This window comes from Patiria miniata, unplaced genomic scaffold (assembly GCF_015706575.1).
Source record: "Patiria miniata isolate m_02_andy unplaced genomic scaffold, ASM1570657v1 HiC_scaffold_7, whole genome shotgun sequence".
Taxonomy (NCBI): domain Eukaryota; kingdom Metazoa; phylum Echinodermata; class Asteroidea; order Valvatida; family Asterinidae; genus Patiria; species Patiria miniata.
The window spans coordinates 23,036,561-23,053,798 of record NW_024037074.1 but is presented as its reverse complement, the minus strand read 5'-3'; the positions used below and the strand labels follow the sequence as shown (position 1 = coordinate 23,053,798).

Sequence of the window (17,238 nt, the reverse complement as noted above, 5' to 3'; positions counted from 1 at the left end):
ATCTGCTAAAAATTGATCCAATATCAAAATCCATAAATACCATCAAAGCGTCATAATAAAAATTATGAAAATGCAGCAAAACTATATTAAATTTCTAAAATATGTTTCTGCGTACAAAAATATAGCATACTACGAAAAGTGTAAAGATATCAATGCTCTATATGTTACATATCTCTAATATAAAAATAATACATGGAATACTATGGTTCTTTATGGTTCATTATAAGGTATTATGAATAACACAATCAAAATATTGATTTTCAAAATCTGATGGAGTATAATTATAATACGGCAAATCATTCAATAAAGATCAATAAATACAGCTGTTTTATATTCCATGCTCTCCGATATGCATACATGTACAAGAAGCTTTTTTTTTATAAATTTGCTTTTCCGTCTAAAAACCATGTATAGAAGGTAGAAATGGAACAATATACACTTTGCATAAGAATTTTTTTCCAATTCTAAAACTAATTGAGTAAATTAAAATACTTCTATTGTATCTAACATTTCAACACTCTGAATCTGAAATTTTCAGCAAGGACAGAAAAATCAGGCCTCCTACATATGCAACTTTTATAAGTTCTATATTTCAGATCGTTCGAGCTGATAAGCAATTTGAAGATTATGATTGAAATATCTACAGCATTTCCTCAAAAAACTATCCTCAAAACCCAGGCCAATGTGGTCCACGCACTTGCCAACTACACTGTTAAAAAATGTAATTCTAGATGATAGTACTCTGGAATGTAAAACAATTTAGAGATGTACTGTCCATGCTCTTCAACATATTCATTTTTAACCCTGACAAATTAACCAAAAACTGATTTTTTTTTGTATTTCGTGTGGCTGCAACCCCCTGAAAAAATGAGAGTGGCAAGTAGACTGTTTCCCGGTACCTACATTACATGTTTCTGTTCTGAAAGGAAGGCAAGAAACAGTTAGTCTGAGTATCAGCCATTATCCACGGAGCCATGTCTCCTGTATAACGTCTGATATGTCAAAGCATGCAGATTTATACGATCCAGCGCCTCAGCCAATCGGAGTCGAGTTTACTAAATCGTGACGTCATTTCATTCCCAAATCAGGACTAAATGTTTGATTGGTCAATTCGAATGCAGTGTTTTGTAATACAACAACGGCCGAGCACAGATCTATTGAACCTAAACAAGCTTGGCGCGTATCGCGTTAACATAATACAGAGTGCGTGACCGACACAGCCTTTGTTTGCTGTGTCTAGGTTTTCTTTTATCCATGTCTTTGATGCGTCAATGGGTGAATGACCGTAGACCCGATATATAGAAATCGCCCGCTGATTGGTCAAAATTTAGAGGTCAAGAGGCCGTTGTCTTGCATAATAAATCAGCGAATCTGCTCACATATCATAGACCATTGGCTCTTCGCCATGGTCTATTACATAGACTAGGAAACAGTCTACCCTTTTGAGAACTTCATTATAGTTGTCGGCTGGAAATTATTCAAAATTGGTAAAACAAGTCTTCCAAGACTCGACAAGGGATGATATTTTTCATTCAATAAATCCTTCATAAAGTGAATAAGTTTGGTATTGGTAGAAACAAAATAAGAAATTTTGATAGAAAATCTATTTTTTTTAAACGAGAGAATAACACAAACAGTACATCTTTAAGGAACAGCCTGCACGTAGTTTCCAGGAAACAAGCCTGTGACTCCATTCAAAACGCCCTCAAACCAACCATTGGGGTTCTTTTTCAGCACGTAGATGATGTCATCTTCCTGGAATGTCAGCTCATCTTCCAGATTTTTCTCGTAGCCGTAAAGGGCAATGACTATAAGTGATACATGGGAACATTTAAAAAGTGAGGTAATTAACAATGTAGGCATAGAAAAAGTGGGTTGAGCACTGCCCCTTCCCTGCATATACAGGGTGAGTAAAAAAAAAAAGCAAAATCCAAACCGAAAGAAATATATTTCATATTCAAATATGTAGCACCAAAAAAAATTATAACTGGCAAAACTAGCTCTCAAGTTTTTATTTCACGAGTAGTTGAACACTAATATCTACCTGAAAGTGTATTCCAAATTTCAGCTTATGTTGTTGCAAACGCTTCTGTTACACCTTGTACTATCACCAAGGTAAATTTCGACTAAGATTTTCTGCCGAGCAAAATAACATGTGGTCTGTACCATGTATACCACAGCCGAATTTGGTCGCAGCGGTGACTGGCACGTATCGGCGGGCCGACTACTGTTGGAAATTTCACAGGATGTTTGAGACACTTACATGTACACAGTCAAATAAGGTATTCACTTCCGGAATTTTTTGGATTTTTTGGGCGTTTTTACCTTTCAACAACAACAAAAAAAGAAACCAAGAGTATAATTGGAATGGTTTTTCTAAGTTCACCTTTTTCTATGTAGTCTGCGGGGGCAGATTGGTCCACGTCACTAGTCTGAACAAACTCCGGTGGTAGGGGCATCTCATCATCACCAATGCCCATGTTGGCTGGGTAAGGGATGTCATCCATGGGCGGGGGAGGGGGCATCGATGAAGCAGCTGTTTGTACGAAAGAAAAAGGAACCAATTTTGTTTTTATAGTGGGCGTGGGGTACTGGAAGAAAATACCGCCAAATAGATATGAAAGTTGCCGACTGTAGAAAATTTGAAGGGGGGGGGGGTGTGGACATCTTTTGACATAATGGGGTTGATACATGTAATACTTAGTTTTATACCTAAATATCTGACTATTACCGTAAGACCTCTTTTACATATTTTTTTTTTAACTTTGGGGTGGGGAAGGAAAGGGAGGGGGGGGGGGGTTGAAAACCTTAAAACTTCTGTGCCCTTACTACAGTCATCAAAATTTGCTAATATGTTTACATATCCTTTTATATTTAATAAAAATAATAACACATTCTTAGGCCCCCCCAAAAAAGTCTCCGGTTTCTGAGACGCCGTAGCCATGGGGCATTGCCGTAGCCATGCGCGTCGGCAAAATGAAAAAGTTTTTTTTTCAATGAAAGATGATGTCTCAAAACCGCCAAACTCACTGGTTTGACTGGAATCCTGCTGCTGCACAATTTTAACGTGTTTTTAGATTGGGTTATGGTCGAGAATAAGCTTTATGTGGCCTCTCTATGGACTCCCATATATTTGCACTAAGTTTAGTCGGGCACCATTTGCAGTCATCAGCCGACATTTGAAGCAAAAAAATCAGGTAAAGAAAAAAAAAAGCCGCGTCGCCGCACCACTTTTTGGGCAAGCTCCATACCAGAAACCGGACACTTTTTTTTTTTGGCCTTATATAGCGCATTTCAGGACCGTCGGAGCTCGCAATGCCCTTTACAATTAATAAACAAATAATATATGACTATGGAAAACAATTTTCAAATAAATGTGTTTTAAGGCTGCTCTTAAACAATTCCAGGTCAGTTATTGATCGCAGTGACCGATCGTATTGATCGTAGGGCCCCCACATGCAAATGCTCTTTCACCATAGTTCTTCATTTTTCCGGGGTTCATGATGAGAAGATGCTGGGAAGACGATCTAAGGGGCCTTGATGGATTGTAAGGTACAAGCAGTTCTGAGAGGTAGGCTGGACATAGACCATGAGCTTTGCAGATGATGAGAATGACCTTATAATGGATGCGAGACTGTACTAGCAACCAGTGCAGAGATTTCAGCACAGGTGTTATATGTTCACTCTTCTTAGCTGTCGATACCAAGCGAGCGGCAGAGTTCTGGATCCTCTGCAGTTTAGAGATTTCTTAAATTTTTCAATTTAAGGTCTTTGTTTTCAAGACATTTCTTCAATTTTCAATGTAAGGTGCACTTGTCTTTTCTATTTGGTACTAGCATTCGAGTGGACAGGTTGGTGAAGTACACACGAAGTTATGTGTTCTTTCCTTGACTGTTTCACTGCAGTTCCAGCTTTGAATCCCACCTGGCCAATAAGACTGTATGCATTGCAGATGTCTCATATGGTTTTCTTTGTCATTTAAATTTTGTAACAATGAATGAATAGAATGTTCTAATCAATATCAAAAAAATTGCATTCTAAATCTTACTTTAACACATAAGGCCTACACTGTATACTTGAATACATAGTTTTCCCAAGACCAATTCGACTTGTTGTAAATGCTTAATCGTCCTCCCACCACAAAAACTGTCATTTCAAATCATTGGCAATTATTCTCTTAGAGGAAGTTCTTGGTTAACATCTTTAAATGAACTGCTTTCATTCAAATTTGCCTGTCATCACGAAATTCTATATATTTTCCCTCCGAATGACAGAAGCTGAATCTTTTAGTTTAACAAAAAACAGTACTCTTTTCTACTTAAGTGAGTGCAAAGTACCCTCTTACAAAAAAAGGAAAAGGGCTTTTATTCTGGCTTCGTTCAATACTTATATACTGATGTCGATCCTGTGAGTGGACTGGTTCCCAGTCCCTACATTATTGATCCTGATAATAAGGAGGGGGACCAGTCTACCCACCACAAACAGAATTATTGTTGGCAAACAAATTATTTGAAATGTGTAAAGTGATTATTCCACAAGTATTCCAGAAGTGAATAACTTTTGTATTGCTCCAAAAAAAGAAAAAATGAAAAACTAATCTACTTCTTCAATTTCCTAGATCCCGACACTCTTGGGGTGACCACAGCTTCTCTTATGCAGGCTTCACTCTCTGACACAGTCTACCCCTCTCTATCCATCAAGCTCCCTCTTCGATCTCCTTCAAACAAGAACTCAAAACCTACCTGATCAAACTCTAATCTCTTCTTCGGCTTGTACCTTGCAATTCATATGTCTTGGACCTAGCATTTATAATTTTTTTTCTTTGTAGTTTGTCATTTCTAATTTGTCATTTATAAATTGTGTAGTTTGTACTTACTCTTTGTATAGCACCATGAGTGCCACTGAGTGATGGACCTGCTGCGCTTAATAAGATGCCACTATTATTATTATTATTATTACTTTTTGGGGTGAACCTTGAAAACAGCTTGGACGCGGGATCTTAAATTGGTACTTACCTTCATCAGGAGGCAAAACCATCATATCAGGGGGAGGAGGAGGTGGATTCAACATCCTAGGAGTCACATCCTTCTCGTGTTTCTTCTTCTCATCATCTGCCACTTTGGTTGCCAGTAGAGCAGGTGGTGGAGGTGCCATTGGTGGGGGAGCCATAGCAGGTGGAAGAGAGGAGTCTGGAGCGGGGGGCATAGGGTGAGGGGGAGGTGGCATATCAGGGTCAGGGGGAGGAGGAGGGGGAGGGGAGGGATGTCCCCCTACTGGCACTGATCTTTGCGATCGATACTGCCTCACCGACTTAGGGGAGCCTTGCGGGGTGCCTGTCTTACGGACCGTCGCGTACAGATCGACTTCGAGGGGGGAATTGGGCGGCCGTTCATCGGGATTGAAAACTGGGAAGTTGTCTGGTACCAGGCCGGGGCTCGGGAGGCTTTGGGACTCTTTGCGCTTCCTGAAAGTGTCGGCCTTGGCCGGATCGCTGATCTTCATGCCGTGCCCGATGTCATCCAGCAGGCCGTAGTCAATGGGTGCCGATTTGTACTTGATGGGTTGCTCGGGGTTGGCTGGCGCGACGATCTTGTGGGTGTGGGGGCAATGCTTGTTGGCGGTTAGGACCCCGATCTCCCGACGAGAAACCTTCTCCTTGTGAACACTCACATTCTGGAAACAAATAGAAAGAAGTCACATTTTTGTCTTGGGATTATGAAGAGAAGTTCCTCCCTAAACTTTGTTTGTAAAGGCTTCGTGTGAATATCCACTTTTCAGCATGTTAGCATCCCTCATGCCCATCCACAATAAGATCCCCTTGAAGTGGTTTTTTTTGGGGGGGGGGGCAAACGATTTAAGCTCTCCTTAAAAAAAATGTGAAGAATGGATTTCATCTTCTTAATAACACAACAAAAAATAATATGTCAATGAAAAATTTTGTATCCAAAAATGTCATGTGTCATTGTGTAAACTCTACAGAGAGATTGAAATACATTCTTGCCTATAGATACCAAAACATCTTGAATTTACTGGGAATAAGCACTTCTAACTTACAATTTAAAACTAACTTTTATATTCAATGCACATTGTAATTTGAAGAAATAAAAGGGGGTCATGCTTTTAAATATTATACAGTGAATTTGATTCAAATTCAAAATTCTATGTGCATTTTTTATTTGTAAGGATCTTCCGTAACAAGCTTTGGAATTTTGTGCGTTGGAATTTTGTGTGTGAATTGGCCTTGATGCACTTGGGTCTGGCAGGCCAGTTATATTGCCATTTCACGTTCCATTGACCATAATTTTCAATATCTAGAAATACTTTTCTTTGTGTTACCGGTAGATTGAATCAAAAAGTCAAATAAGCCAAATTAGTGTGTAAAAAAAAATAAAAAAATGTGGCTCCATGAAAGCTGATGTTTATCTCCTGTTTCCTTAAAGCTATAGTCCATCATTTGCAGCCATCCGAAAAGTAACTGGTGTAACTATTGTTGAAAAACATACTTGGTTGAAAGATAGTAAGGGGATTAAACTCCCTGTGAAATTATTCTTTCTGGCAAGCTGTCATTTTGAAGTAATCAACGAAAAAAAAGCCTTTCCAACGGTGCGTCTTAAGACGCACCGTAGGAAAATTTAAATTAATAGTTCGTTTTGTTATTCGGCGAAGCGCACGCAAGCATTGGCTATAATTCGTCGGATGAGTGCGCGACATCGTGCATAGCTGCAATCAGCTCAGTGAGAACGCGTCTCGGACGCTAAATTCAGGTCCAATTCAAAACATGATTCAGCAACATTTGATTTGAAATTGAGATCCTAGAATGCTGTTTTTCTCGGAATATACAGCTGAAGCTGAGCTGAAACTTCATCAGGTTAGTTGTTCAGTATCCTTCATTAGATTTTGAACACATTTGTTGCTTTAAATGAACAAAATGCACAAATTACAAATGATGGACTGTATCTTTAAATGCAGTTCCATCAAAGGTTACTCCACAGCTACTGCTGCCTATGCCGGTACCCATTCATTTGTACTCCTTCAGTTCCATTTTTTTTTAGACCACCCTGTATATTGTAAATGCATGAATTAAAACATTAATCAAAAGGAGGAGGGCAAAATATCATTACCGGGTGGCAGAGCTGCTGACTCGAGTCATGTGACTTGGACTCGAGTCGGACTCGAGTCGCCATTTTTGTGACTTGTGACTTGACTTGTAAATACCAGCTTTGACTTGTGACTTGACTTGGACTTGCAAACAATGACTTGTGACTTGACTTGGGATTGCAAAAGATGACTTGTTACCAACCCAAGTCAGACGCTAGGTCTGCTGTTTGTAAAATATGTGGATCCACTGTCACTGATGGCCCAAACACAACGAGCAATTTCATGCGGCACCTTAAAACCCACGATGAGCGGTGAGTAGTCGCGCTGTGACTTTTTTTCTGGGGGGGGGGGGGGGCTTAACCGCGAATAGATTTTCGGTCATTCTGGGTTGCGTACAAACTCTTGCTTCATATGGCTATTGAATCTAAATAAGTTCTAGCCTCGATTACTTGAAAATCTGCCCTAGACAGAATGTATATTTTCCCTAATTCCAGATCGGGCATGTCTGCATGTAAAGCTCCATGGTAACAATACAAGGTCTTATTTTCATGTCATCTCAACATTTATTTCTACAATGTAAAGTAAATTTATTAAAGTATACAAAGGGCTAATATCCGACAGATATGTGATAAACTACAAGAATAGTAATTGCAACACATTGAAAAAGGGGAATTATGGAGGCATGTTCAAAATAACTCGTAAGTTGACGCCAGGTTCTTTTAGCTTATTACAGCTGGACAAAAATAATAATGTGCAACTTGACGTGTTCTTGGACAAAGATACTTGTGACTTGACTTGTGTTTAGACCAAATGACTTGTGACTTGACTTGTGACTGGACCTAATGACTTGTGACTTGACTTGGACTTGCAAACAATGACTTGTGACTTGACTTGGACTTGCAAAAAATGACTTGCTGCCACCTCTGCCGGGTGGGGATTTTTAAACTTTCTTTAATTTTTTTTGTACATACCCTGGCAAGATGATTGGTGCTTGATTCCATGTCAGCCAGTTGTACTCCTTGTAAGTCCAGCATCTGTAGCATGCTGGTAGCCAAGGTGTTGATCTGATAGGCCACACTGGCCAGCGACTGGGTAGCATACTGCTTGGTCTCTGCCAAGGCAGCCGTCTTATTTTCAGCCTGAAAATGAAACAAGAAAAGTGAATCCCAAAGCAATTTGTAACAAAATGCTAACAACATTTTTGGAAAGAGTTCCATTCAGGGACATCACTTGACACCCTATGTGCACAAACCCTACGAGACTGGTCTGAAAAATTCAAAGTGTTTTCTTATTAAATTATATATTCAACATTTTCCTTGCTATAAATTGGACTTGTCAGGACATTTTGATCATTTTCTGATGGCTGATAGGTCACTGCAGGAAAAAAAAACTAGTGATGTCCATAAGTGTAATTTTTTCCCAAAATGTTCATTACAGGGAGAGTCAAAAAAAGCAGAACCCACACCCAAAAAAATTATTTTTCATATTTAAAATAATATGTAGCACCAAAAATAATAATGACATAGGCCAATCTCATAGGCTACTTTTGGATGAAAAAATTACTGAAATTGGTCAATCCGTTCACAAGATATCACCATTTAAACACAATGACCCTATCAAAAACCTGTCTCGTCCCAAAAATGCGACTTCAACAATCGTCGACACAATTGTCTTCAAACATCACCAGCGATGAAATCGTAGTTTAAACGTTAACAATATGCAACGAAGTCCTTTTGAAGGCCCGTCTTTTAAAAAAGTAGATTTTATAAATCATACTGTTTGCCTAACCAGGGTTGTTAATCAAAAAAATTGTGTGCTACAGTTGTTAAAACAAGTATTCTGTGTCATTTTCTTCGTTGTTCCAAACAGTCAAAACGCAAAATAAATTGATTTTTTGGACAAGACAGGTTTTATTTAGGGTCATTGCATTTAAATGGTGGTATTCTTTGAATGGATTGAGCAATTTCAGTAATTTTTTCATCAAAAAGTAGCTTGTCTTTTTATAGATAGAAACTTTTTGGGGCAATCATCTATTAGTGTTCTGTATGGACTATTCTTAAAGGGAATATACATCATTTGCTTTTGCTGTAATTTTCAGAAATGGATGGAATTGGGGGGTTGGAAATATATAGCAAATATAGTTACACTGACTTTTTTGAGGTTTTGGGTTCGAAAATGCTATAAAAACCAAGAAAAACAATCATTTTCCTGTAGTCTGGTTCCCTGACTCCATATAAGAATAAACAGAGCAGTTTACATACATTGGGGAATTGTAAGGTCAGGGAACCAGTCTAGCTGGCTTGTACCCGTTCATAGGTTTGTAATCGATTGCAAACAAGTGCGATGGTCAATTGGGGCCAGTATTTGAAAAAAAAGCCAGTTTTTTCCAACGCTGATCGGCCAAACAGCGTTGGAAATTGATACAAATATAGCACTTTTCTTGAAAATGACAGTATACCAGGTGCCATGATTTTACAGGATGCTTTACACTGTCATTCACTAACAGTCCAGCAAGGTATTTCAAAATGATTTGGTAGTTTTATTTTTTGATGTTTGTAAATGTTGTATTTTCCCTTAAATACGCTCTCGCTGCGCAGTCATGGATAGAGGCCTTCCTTCAATGGCCAAAGCATTGTACCAGTTGTTCTTCAGACATTCTGTCACAGGGCAACTGGTTACACTATTGAGGAGTGCCTTATGTACAGTGCCTTATGAACAGTGATTGCGTAGCGGTGTTGATGTCACTTCAGGTTCGAATGCAAACAGGAGAGACCAGTAAGAACAGACATCAAATACAAATCAAGTAATCACATTTATTCACAAAAATGATCAACTCATTTCTTGATCATGCTGTTGGACTCTGAAATAGTTACAACGTTAAAAAACATAATAGTATTTTCCTAAACTGGTGTCTCTACATGTACATGTATCTCATACACAGAACATTTTATGCCTGAAACTAAATTACTAATTTAAATGGTTGTATCAGTGGCTATGAAACAAAGGCCTGTAATTTGATTGAAATCTGAGCACATTTTTATTGCACTTGCTCTGCTTGAAAATAGCCAACATGGCCAAGTCCACCCCTGTGTACAATTGTTTGGGGTCTGGAACAGCCATCTTTTTTTTTTCAATCTGATTCAAATTTAAAACCTCTTCTCATCAAGTTATAATGACTATCGAAAATATTCTTTCCTTTTTTTTTCATTATGTAATTATAAAGGTATAAAAAAAGTCCTTAAAAAATCATGTTTTGTCCTTTCTTTATAGCAAAAAGTAATGAAAAAGCATTGCAAGCTACCAAAAAAAAATGAATTTGAAATTGGGTAATCCTTATCTTTAGGACACCTCTATTTTTACGAGTTCTGTTCAAAACTGATTTTTGCAGATGACTGTACAATACCAAAGTGACTTTTGCAGGCTCAAGCCGTCTTTTTTCTTCAGATACACTCATCATGTCATTTTGAAAGCACTTTCAAAGAAAATGTGACTTTCCTACTGTTTTTTGCAGTTCACCATCTTGCTGTTTTAGTCTGTCATCGTCGTCTTTTACCCCTCAGAGCCCTGCCCTCTTTCCACAAAATTAAACCTGCTGATATTCAAGAAGGTGTCATTGCCAACTGTTCAGATGTGGCAAGAAATACCAGAATCATGGAATGTCACTTAATTGAGTGTCATTTGATCTCTGTTTTGGTGAGTTTTTTAACCTTATATAGTTATATAGGAACGGGGTCCTAAAAAAGGTAAGGATTACCTGAAACTGAAATTGCATGTACAAAATGTATAATGTACTACGAAAGCCCTGTAGTGCCATCAAGTATATATTTTGTCCAAGTTCGTTTTTACGAGATATATTTTTCCCAAAGTTCGTTTTTATGAGATACATTTTGTCCAAGTTCGTTTTTATGAGATATATTTTTCCCAAAGTTCGTTTTTATGAGATACATTTTGTCCAAGTTCGTTTTTATGAGATATATTTTGTCGAAGTTCGTTTTTATGAGATACATTTTGTCGAAGTTCGTTTTTATGAGATATATTTTCTCGAAGTTCGTTTTTATGAGTTACATTTTGTCGAAGTTCGTTTTTACGAGATATCTTTTGTCGAAGTTCGTTTTTACGAGATATATTTTTCCCAAGTTCGTTTTTAAGAGATAATTTTTTTTCGGGCTACACAGGATATCTTACGGAGCCCCTAAAAGGACATCCAAACTTTTTTTTTTCTCGTGCGCACGACATATATCTCGTGCGCACAAGATATTATGTCATGCGCACGAGATAACTATGTCGTGCGCACGAGATATTATGTCGTGCACACGAGATAAAAAAATAATTTTGGATGTCCCTTTAGGGACTCCGTACCTGACACGCTGCTTTCGTTACACACAAACTCGTCCGCTGCACGTGCAGCAAGCTCCGATAATACTTATAATTTTCTCGAGCGCACGAGATAATTATCTCGTGCGCACGAGATAATTATCTCGTGCGCACGAGATATATGTCGTGCGCACGAGATATATGTCGTGCGCACGTGATAATTATCTCGTGCGCACGAGATATTATGTCGTGCGCACGAGATAATTATGTCGTGCGCACGAGATATTATGTCGTACGCACGAGATAAAAAAATAATTTTGGATGTCCCTTTAGGGGCTCCGTAACTTCGAGAAAATATATCTCATAAAAACGAACTTCGACAAAATGTATCTCATAAAAACGAACTTCGAGAAAATATATCTCATAAAAACGAACTTCGACAAAACGTATCTCATAAAAACGAACTTCGACAAAATATATCTCATAAAAACGAACTTCGACAAAATATATCTCGTAAAAACGAACTTTGGGAAAAATATATCTCATAAAAACGAACTTCGACAAAATGTATCTCGTAAAAACGAACTTTGGGAAAAATATATCTCATAAAACCGAACTTGGACAAAATATATACTTGATGGCACTACAGGGCTTTCGTAATGTACTGTACTACTACTAATATGTGTAATCAGATAATGTAGGCCCTACCTGCAGATAATTTTCTTCGCAAAAGGATGCCACTTTCAGCAGACTGGTATGACTTTCCTGCAACTGGCTTCGTCCTGCCGGGATCTCGGTTTCAAAGAGTTCTGCTAACTTGGCCATGATTTTCTGACAATTCCCAGGAAATGAATTCCGTTATGGAATTCTACCCATATATGATATGACTTGCTGTCTATTGGGTTGTTTCCGGGTACGGTGTACAACCCGCACAGTTCAAGTTCCAAGGTACTTCCGGGTTGAATGACACCTCACGTACGATACGATTACGAGTCTCAAACACCTGTAGGGCCTACATGCTCAACTTGTCTGACGTCTGAGGGCGGGCTGCCAATATACCGGGTGGTCAGGTAAATACTGCCCGTGCTCAACAATTCGATTTATTTTTCTGTTAACGATTTTTCAATTTCTTTGTTTTATTTTAACGAAAAGCCATCTTATTTTTCTTCCCTTTTTTGGGCGTCTGCAACCATTTGAAAAAAGGACTTTTCTTTTGGGTTTCGTACTTTCATTTTCGCCTCTTATTTTTATGAGATTAGCCACTTACATAAATCGAAATTTGTGATACATGTATTAATTCCATAACGGCACGTGGGCTGATTGTTTTCTTTAATGGCTCATTCAAATTGATATTTTTTGCAATGCTGAAAAAGAAGCAATTAGTAAATTACCCCAAAAATATATCTTTGAAGGATGAAACTCGAGAAAGCACGGATAGGACAAAACAACACCTTAAAATGGAACCTCACAAATATCTTATTCCTATTGTGGCAGCAATGTGGAGAAAGAACGCATCTTTCTCGGCTGATAATATATCGATCCACCAGCACAAAAGTAATAAGGCAGAAACTTTGGCTGGCAAATTTCTTGGCATTTTGGCCAGTTTCTCTAAACGCTATGATATTTATCGCACTGACAAAGAGTGTGTTATTCATAAGAATTGATGATTAAAAAAAAATCAGAACACTTCCGCGTGCAAACGTATTTTTAACTTCGGCATACCGGATCTCTCCCGACAGGATGTTTAACACCACTGATGTAAAGTAAGCAGGAAAAACTAAACGGCAGAAGAGAGAAACAAGAAGGGATTGATTATAGCAGTGAACAATCCTTGGCCATTTGAAAACCTCGGCATCATTTCGACTTCACGGCTCCAGTGTTCAGACACTGTAGAGTCCAACTCAATAGTGTCAATTTTCTGCTACTTACAATGTAATGATTTTTACACTCATTACGTAAAAGAAATTCGGCAGCACTTTGTAAGGATTGTCGGGACAAAGTTGAAGAATATGAACCCAAAGTATATAAATCCAAACTTTGGGGTCATTTTCGTTTAGTTGGAACATAATTTTCCAATATACGAATGGACAAAATGACGGAAACAAAGTTGTGATTTGAGAAAATGTACGCAGGATGGAGCGCCATGATCTACATGGAAGGCGCTATAGAAATCCTGTTTTTTTGTTATAAAGGACATGCAATCTAAAGTGGTTTGAAGGGGGAAGGAACATACCCAAGCCGATTATTTTGCCCCTTTAGCCTTTACACAATAAAAACAAACCAGTTCAAAGACGGTGGTCCGGTAACTGCAATTTGATTTATTGACCATTATTATATGATTCCAGAAAACAAAGCTGGAATCCGGACTAGCTGTTGTACAAAACGGTATGTAGAGCATCATTATGGATGCATACACACATACATAGCAACATTGATCTGCATAAAGAAGGGTTAATTATACATCTATCCAAATCTATAGAGAAATGGAACAGCAGTTTCCACAACAGTTCCATTCCAACTTTCATGGTCCTTCTGTGATTTCAAAATTTGGTCAAACTGTTGGACACATACATGTACTTGTGTGGACAGAAATACAGGGAGAGTAACAATAAAATACAAAACCCTAATGTCGGGACCATTTTTTTTAGTGAAGTTCTGCATGTGGCACCTTCAAAATCTAGGATATGAAAGCCCAATTAATACACTTTCTTTTAGTACAAGAATCATTCATATGTAATTCTCAAGTTACAGAATTTTAAACACAAACACTGTTTAAACTTCTGTCCACAGATCACAAAAAGGGCAAGTGTTCTTTCAGCAAAATGAAAACAATTCACATACATATGTACATCCCTATGTGAACACTTAATTTCTTTTTTGCGATCCGTGAACTGAACTTCAAAACGATGTTTGTGTTTAAAATTCCGTAACTTGAAAAGTACATGAATGATTCTTGTACTAAAAGAAAGCTTATGAATTGGGCTTTCATATCCTAGATTTGGAAAGTGCTACATACAGAAATTCACTAAAAACTGGTCCCGACATTTGGGTTTCGTTTTTTTTTACTCGCCCTGTAGAACACAACATGTGAGCATTAGTGTACAGACTGATCTAGGTCACACAAGAGAGGGGTCATTCTATAAATTTGGGGTCCACTTTTTTGCCTTTCCCTGTTACATCTGACATCTATGATTTTATCATTCTGATGAATTCCTTAATGCAGTCGTACTCCAATAGTGATTATGAATAGCAGACTACCAACCCAACAAATAGAAAAAGTCCATCTTTATTCTTGAATGTACCAAGGTACACAGGGACAGGGGAATATCACACTTTCCACCTTAAATTTATAGAATGACCTGTATTGCTGTGAATGCCTTGAAATTCACGTTTTCATTCAAAATCAGAAGGGTGGACATGACTTGATACTTAGGGTTCGTGTATATTTTGCATGCACTCTGTACTTGTATTAATTCATAACATATTACATTACAGTATGGTTAGATTATTTAATAAATAAAAAAGTCAACGTTTTGGGAAGAAAAAGGACATGAAATATCTGGTTTGACAACATGCAATAAAATGTAATCATTTGGCAAAACCTAAAAAAAAAAATGCGACCAACATATATTACAATGTACATGTACAAGCCAGATCAAAGTACACCAAAATTACCTTGGATCAGTGGAACAGCCTTAGCGATTGTTTTTTTTTCTCCAGTATTAGTGGACATTTATTCCCATTCCTGCAAATTGATGGACTTGTTCAAGTCCTTGATGTACATACATGTACATGCACACTAGAGGCAGTTAAGATACACCCTGTATACAGCGTCTAACTTGCTTGTCCAAAGGGCCTTTTCACAGTATTGAAAATATTCTTGACAGTCGGCCCTGCATCAAAACCAAAGATTACTGGAACCACTTTCACACTATCAAGAGTCCAACACCGTTTCCACCATCTACATGGGTCCAGCGATCTAAGGGGGCAAACTTCAACCCTGCCTTGGATGCGAATTATTTTTTCCCAAACAACATCTTCATTACATGGTTTGCTCGTACCCCCCGCCCTACAAACAGGACACTGGGATACTCTGATGAATTCACGCTCTGATTGATTGGATTTTGCGTGACCTGTGACCTGTGCGTCACCACGGTCATGACTCCGCAAGGTTTGAAACCGCCGTTTAAGACTGTTTCATTACTCTTTTATTCCAGTTTAGAGATTTGTTGTTTTTGTTGAAAAACATAATAATGTAGGAAATTCTGTAAAACTTTTCTGTGTTGTAAATTAACAATTCCCGTCACTTGCTCAAGCTCTGTTTCGAATCACGAACGGTCAGATTGCATTATGCGATGCTCAAAATTTTGTCCACATGGTCCGCAATGAAACAGAAATCACATCCGGTATTGAATGTGTGTATTTCCATGGGAAGTTTTCAGATAGCATTTGCGCACATTGTCTAACTGCGGTCTTGAACAGCTGCAGCCAGATGCTTTATACATAGGTCATAGGCCACTTCCTTCACAAGATTCTGTGAAGCTCATCAGAGTATCCCAGCGTCCTGTTTGCAGGGCGGGGGGTACGAGCGATCATTACATGGTTGTTGAGTGCCCTCTATGATACTTTATGATACGTACTTGTGGGGCAGTTGGCTAGTTCAGTTGATTGGGTTGTGATTTTGTGCCGCGAGGGATCCTCGCGGTTTGGGATCGAATCACTGTTTTTACCCAATTTTGTTTGGTTCTTTTCTTATCTGAGGCTTTGGAGGATTTTTTTTAAAAAGGGAAATAAGGTCAGCATTTCATTACATTTGAATTAATTTTTTTCTTCTAATTTTAAATGTTCTTTTCATATTTTTTAAGAGAAGTAAAAAAGTCAAAGCGTACACCCTCGCACCTTAGACCAGGGTTGGGAGAATCTTCATGGGTAGAAACTTCCAATTCTACAGCCCACCTTATACAACCCGGTATACAAACAGGGATGAAAGTGGACTCTTAAGGTGCCACTATTTTATTTAACAATTTGAAAACGCCTGAAATTAGGCCATTGCAGGGGGACTTACATGTACATCCCTGGTATACATGTAAGTGTGAAAGGTACTTCTTGCCCTCCTGCGTTCGTTGGGACATGGTTCTGCCTACAGTAGACTCGCAATGTCAACAAGGGTAGGGGAAGACAATAGTGTGAAAAGACCTTAAGTTTAAAACGCAAAGCCATTCCTTCCAGGAACAAACATATCAAATTGTTAAATATCACATACAAAATACACTGTGTGTTCTCCATAAGTCCTTGAAATCCATAATGCCAATTAACGATTTGATTAGTTTCAGAAGCACACATGCATGTAAGTACACAGTTCAGTTTGGATCATAAATCAGATCAATGGCCAATTTTATGAAGCTGCAAAGCATAAAAAAAGCAAGACTGGGCAACAGAACAGAGCTTGTAGGCTTGTGCAGTTTTTGATAACTTGAGAGTCCGCGGTATATTGTCACAGAAATACGGCAGTATTCGGTATTACCGGGTACTTTTCTGGGGGACTATTAAGTCATCATCAAAATAAGATAATACAACAGGTGATATAAAAACCACAAACGGGTGGTATCGCCAGAACCTCAGAAACCCTGCTGGATGGCTTGTAAGCATGAGTATCTATCGTTAAATCCAGCCCCACATGTTTTGTCTTATCCTGATATGGTGACCACAAAGAATTTGGCTGATTGCCTATATAGTTCGGATCTAGCCAGGTTTTTTTTTTTTTCTTTTCTTTTAAAGATTTTTCGCAAACATCTGGCCACATTTAACTGCGAAAAATGCGGTATT

At 38.2% G+C, this 17,238-nt stretch overlaps 1 protein-coding gene across 1 annotated transcript; it reads right to left on the bottom strand.

Moving 5' to 3' along the window:
• Nucleotides 1-1,615: 1,615 nt before the first annotated feature.
• Nucleotides 1,616-12,345, bottom strand: LOC119744519 (abl interactor 2-like). Its single transcript, XM_038220470.1, has 5 exons — nucleotides 12,121-12,345; nucleotides 8,070-8,237; nucleotides 5,016-5,673; nucleotides 2,387-2,536; nucleotides 1,616-1,808 (listed from the first exon to the last, which is right to left on the bottom strand). The coding sequence occupies exons 1-5, from the start codon at nucleotides 12,235-12,237 to the stop codon at nucleotides 1,645-1,647; spliced, it is 1,257 nt and encodes a 418-aa protein (XP_038076398.1). The 5' UTR covers nucleotides 12,238-12,345; the 3' UTR covers nucleotides 1,616-1,644.
• Between the last annotated feature and the right edge of the window lie 4,893 nt (nucleotides 12,346-17,238).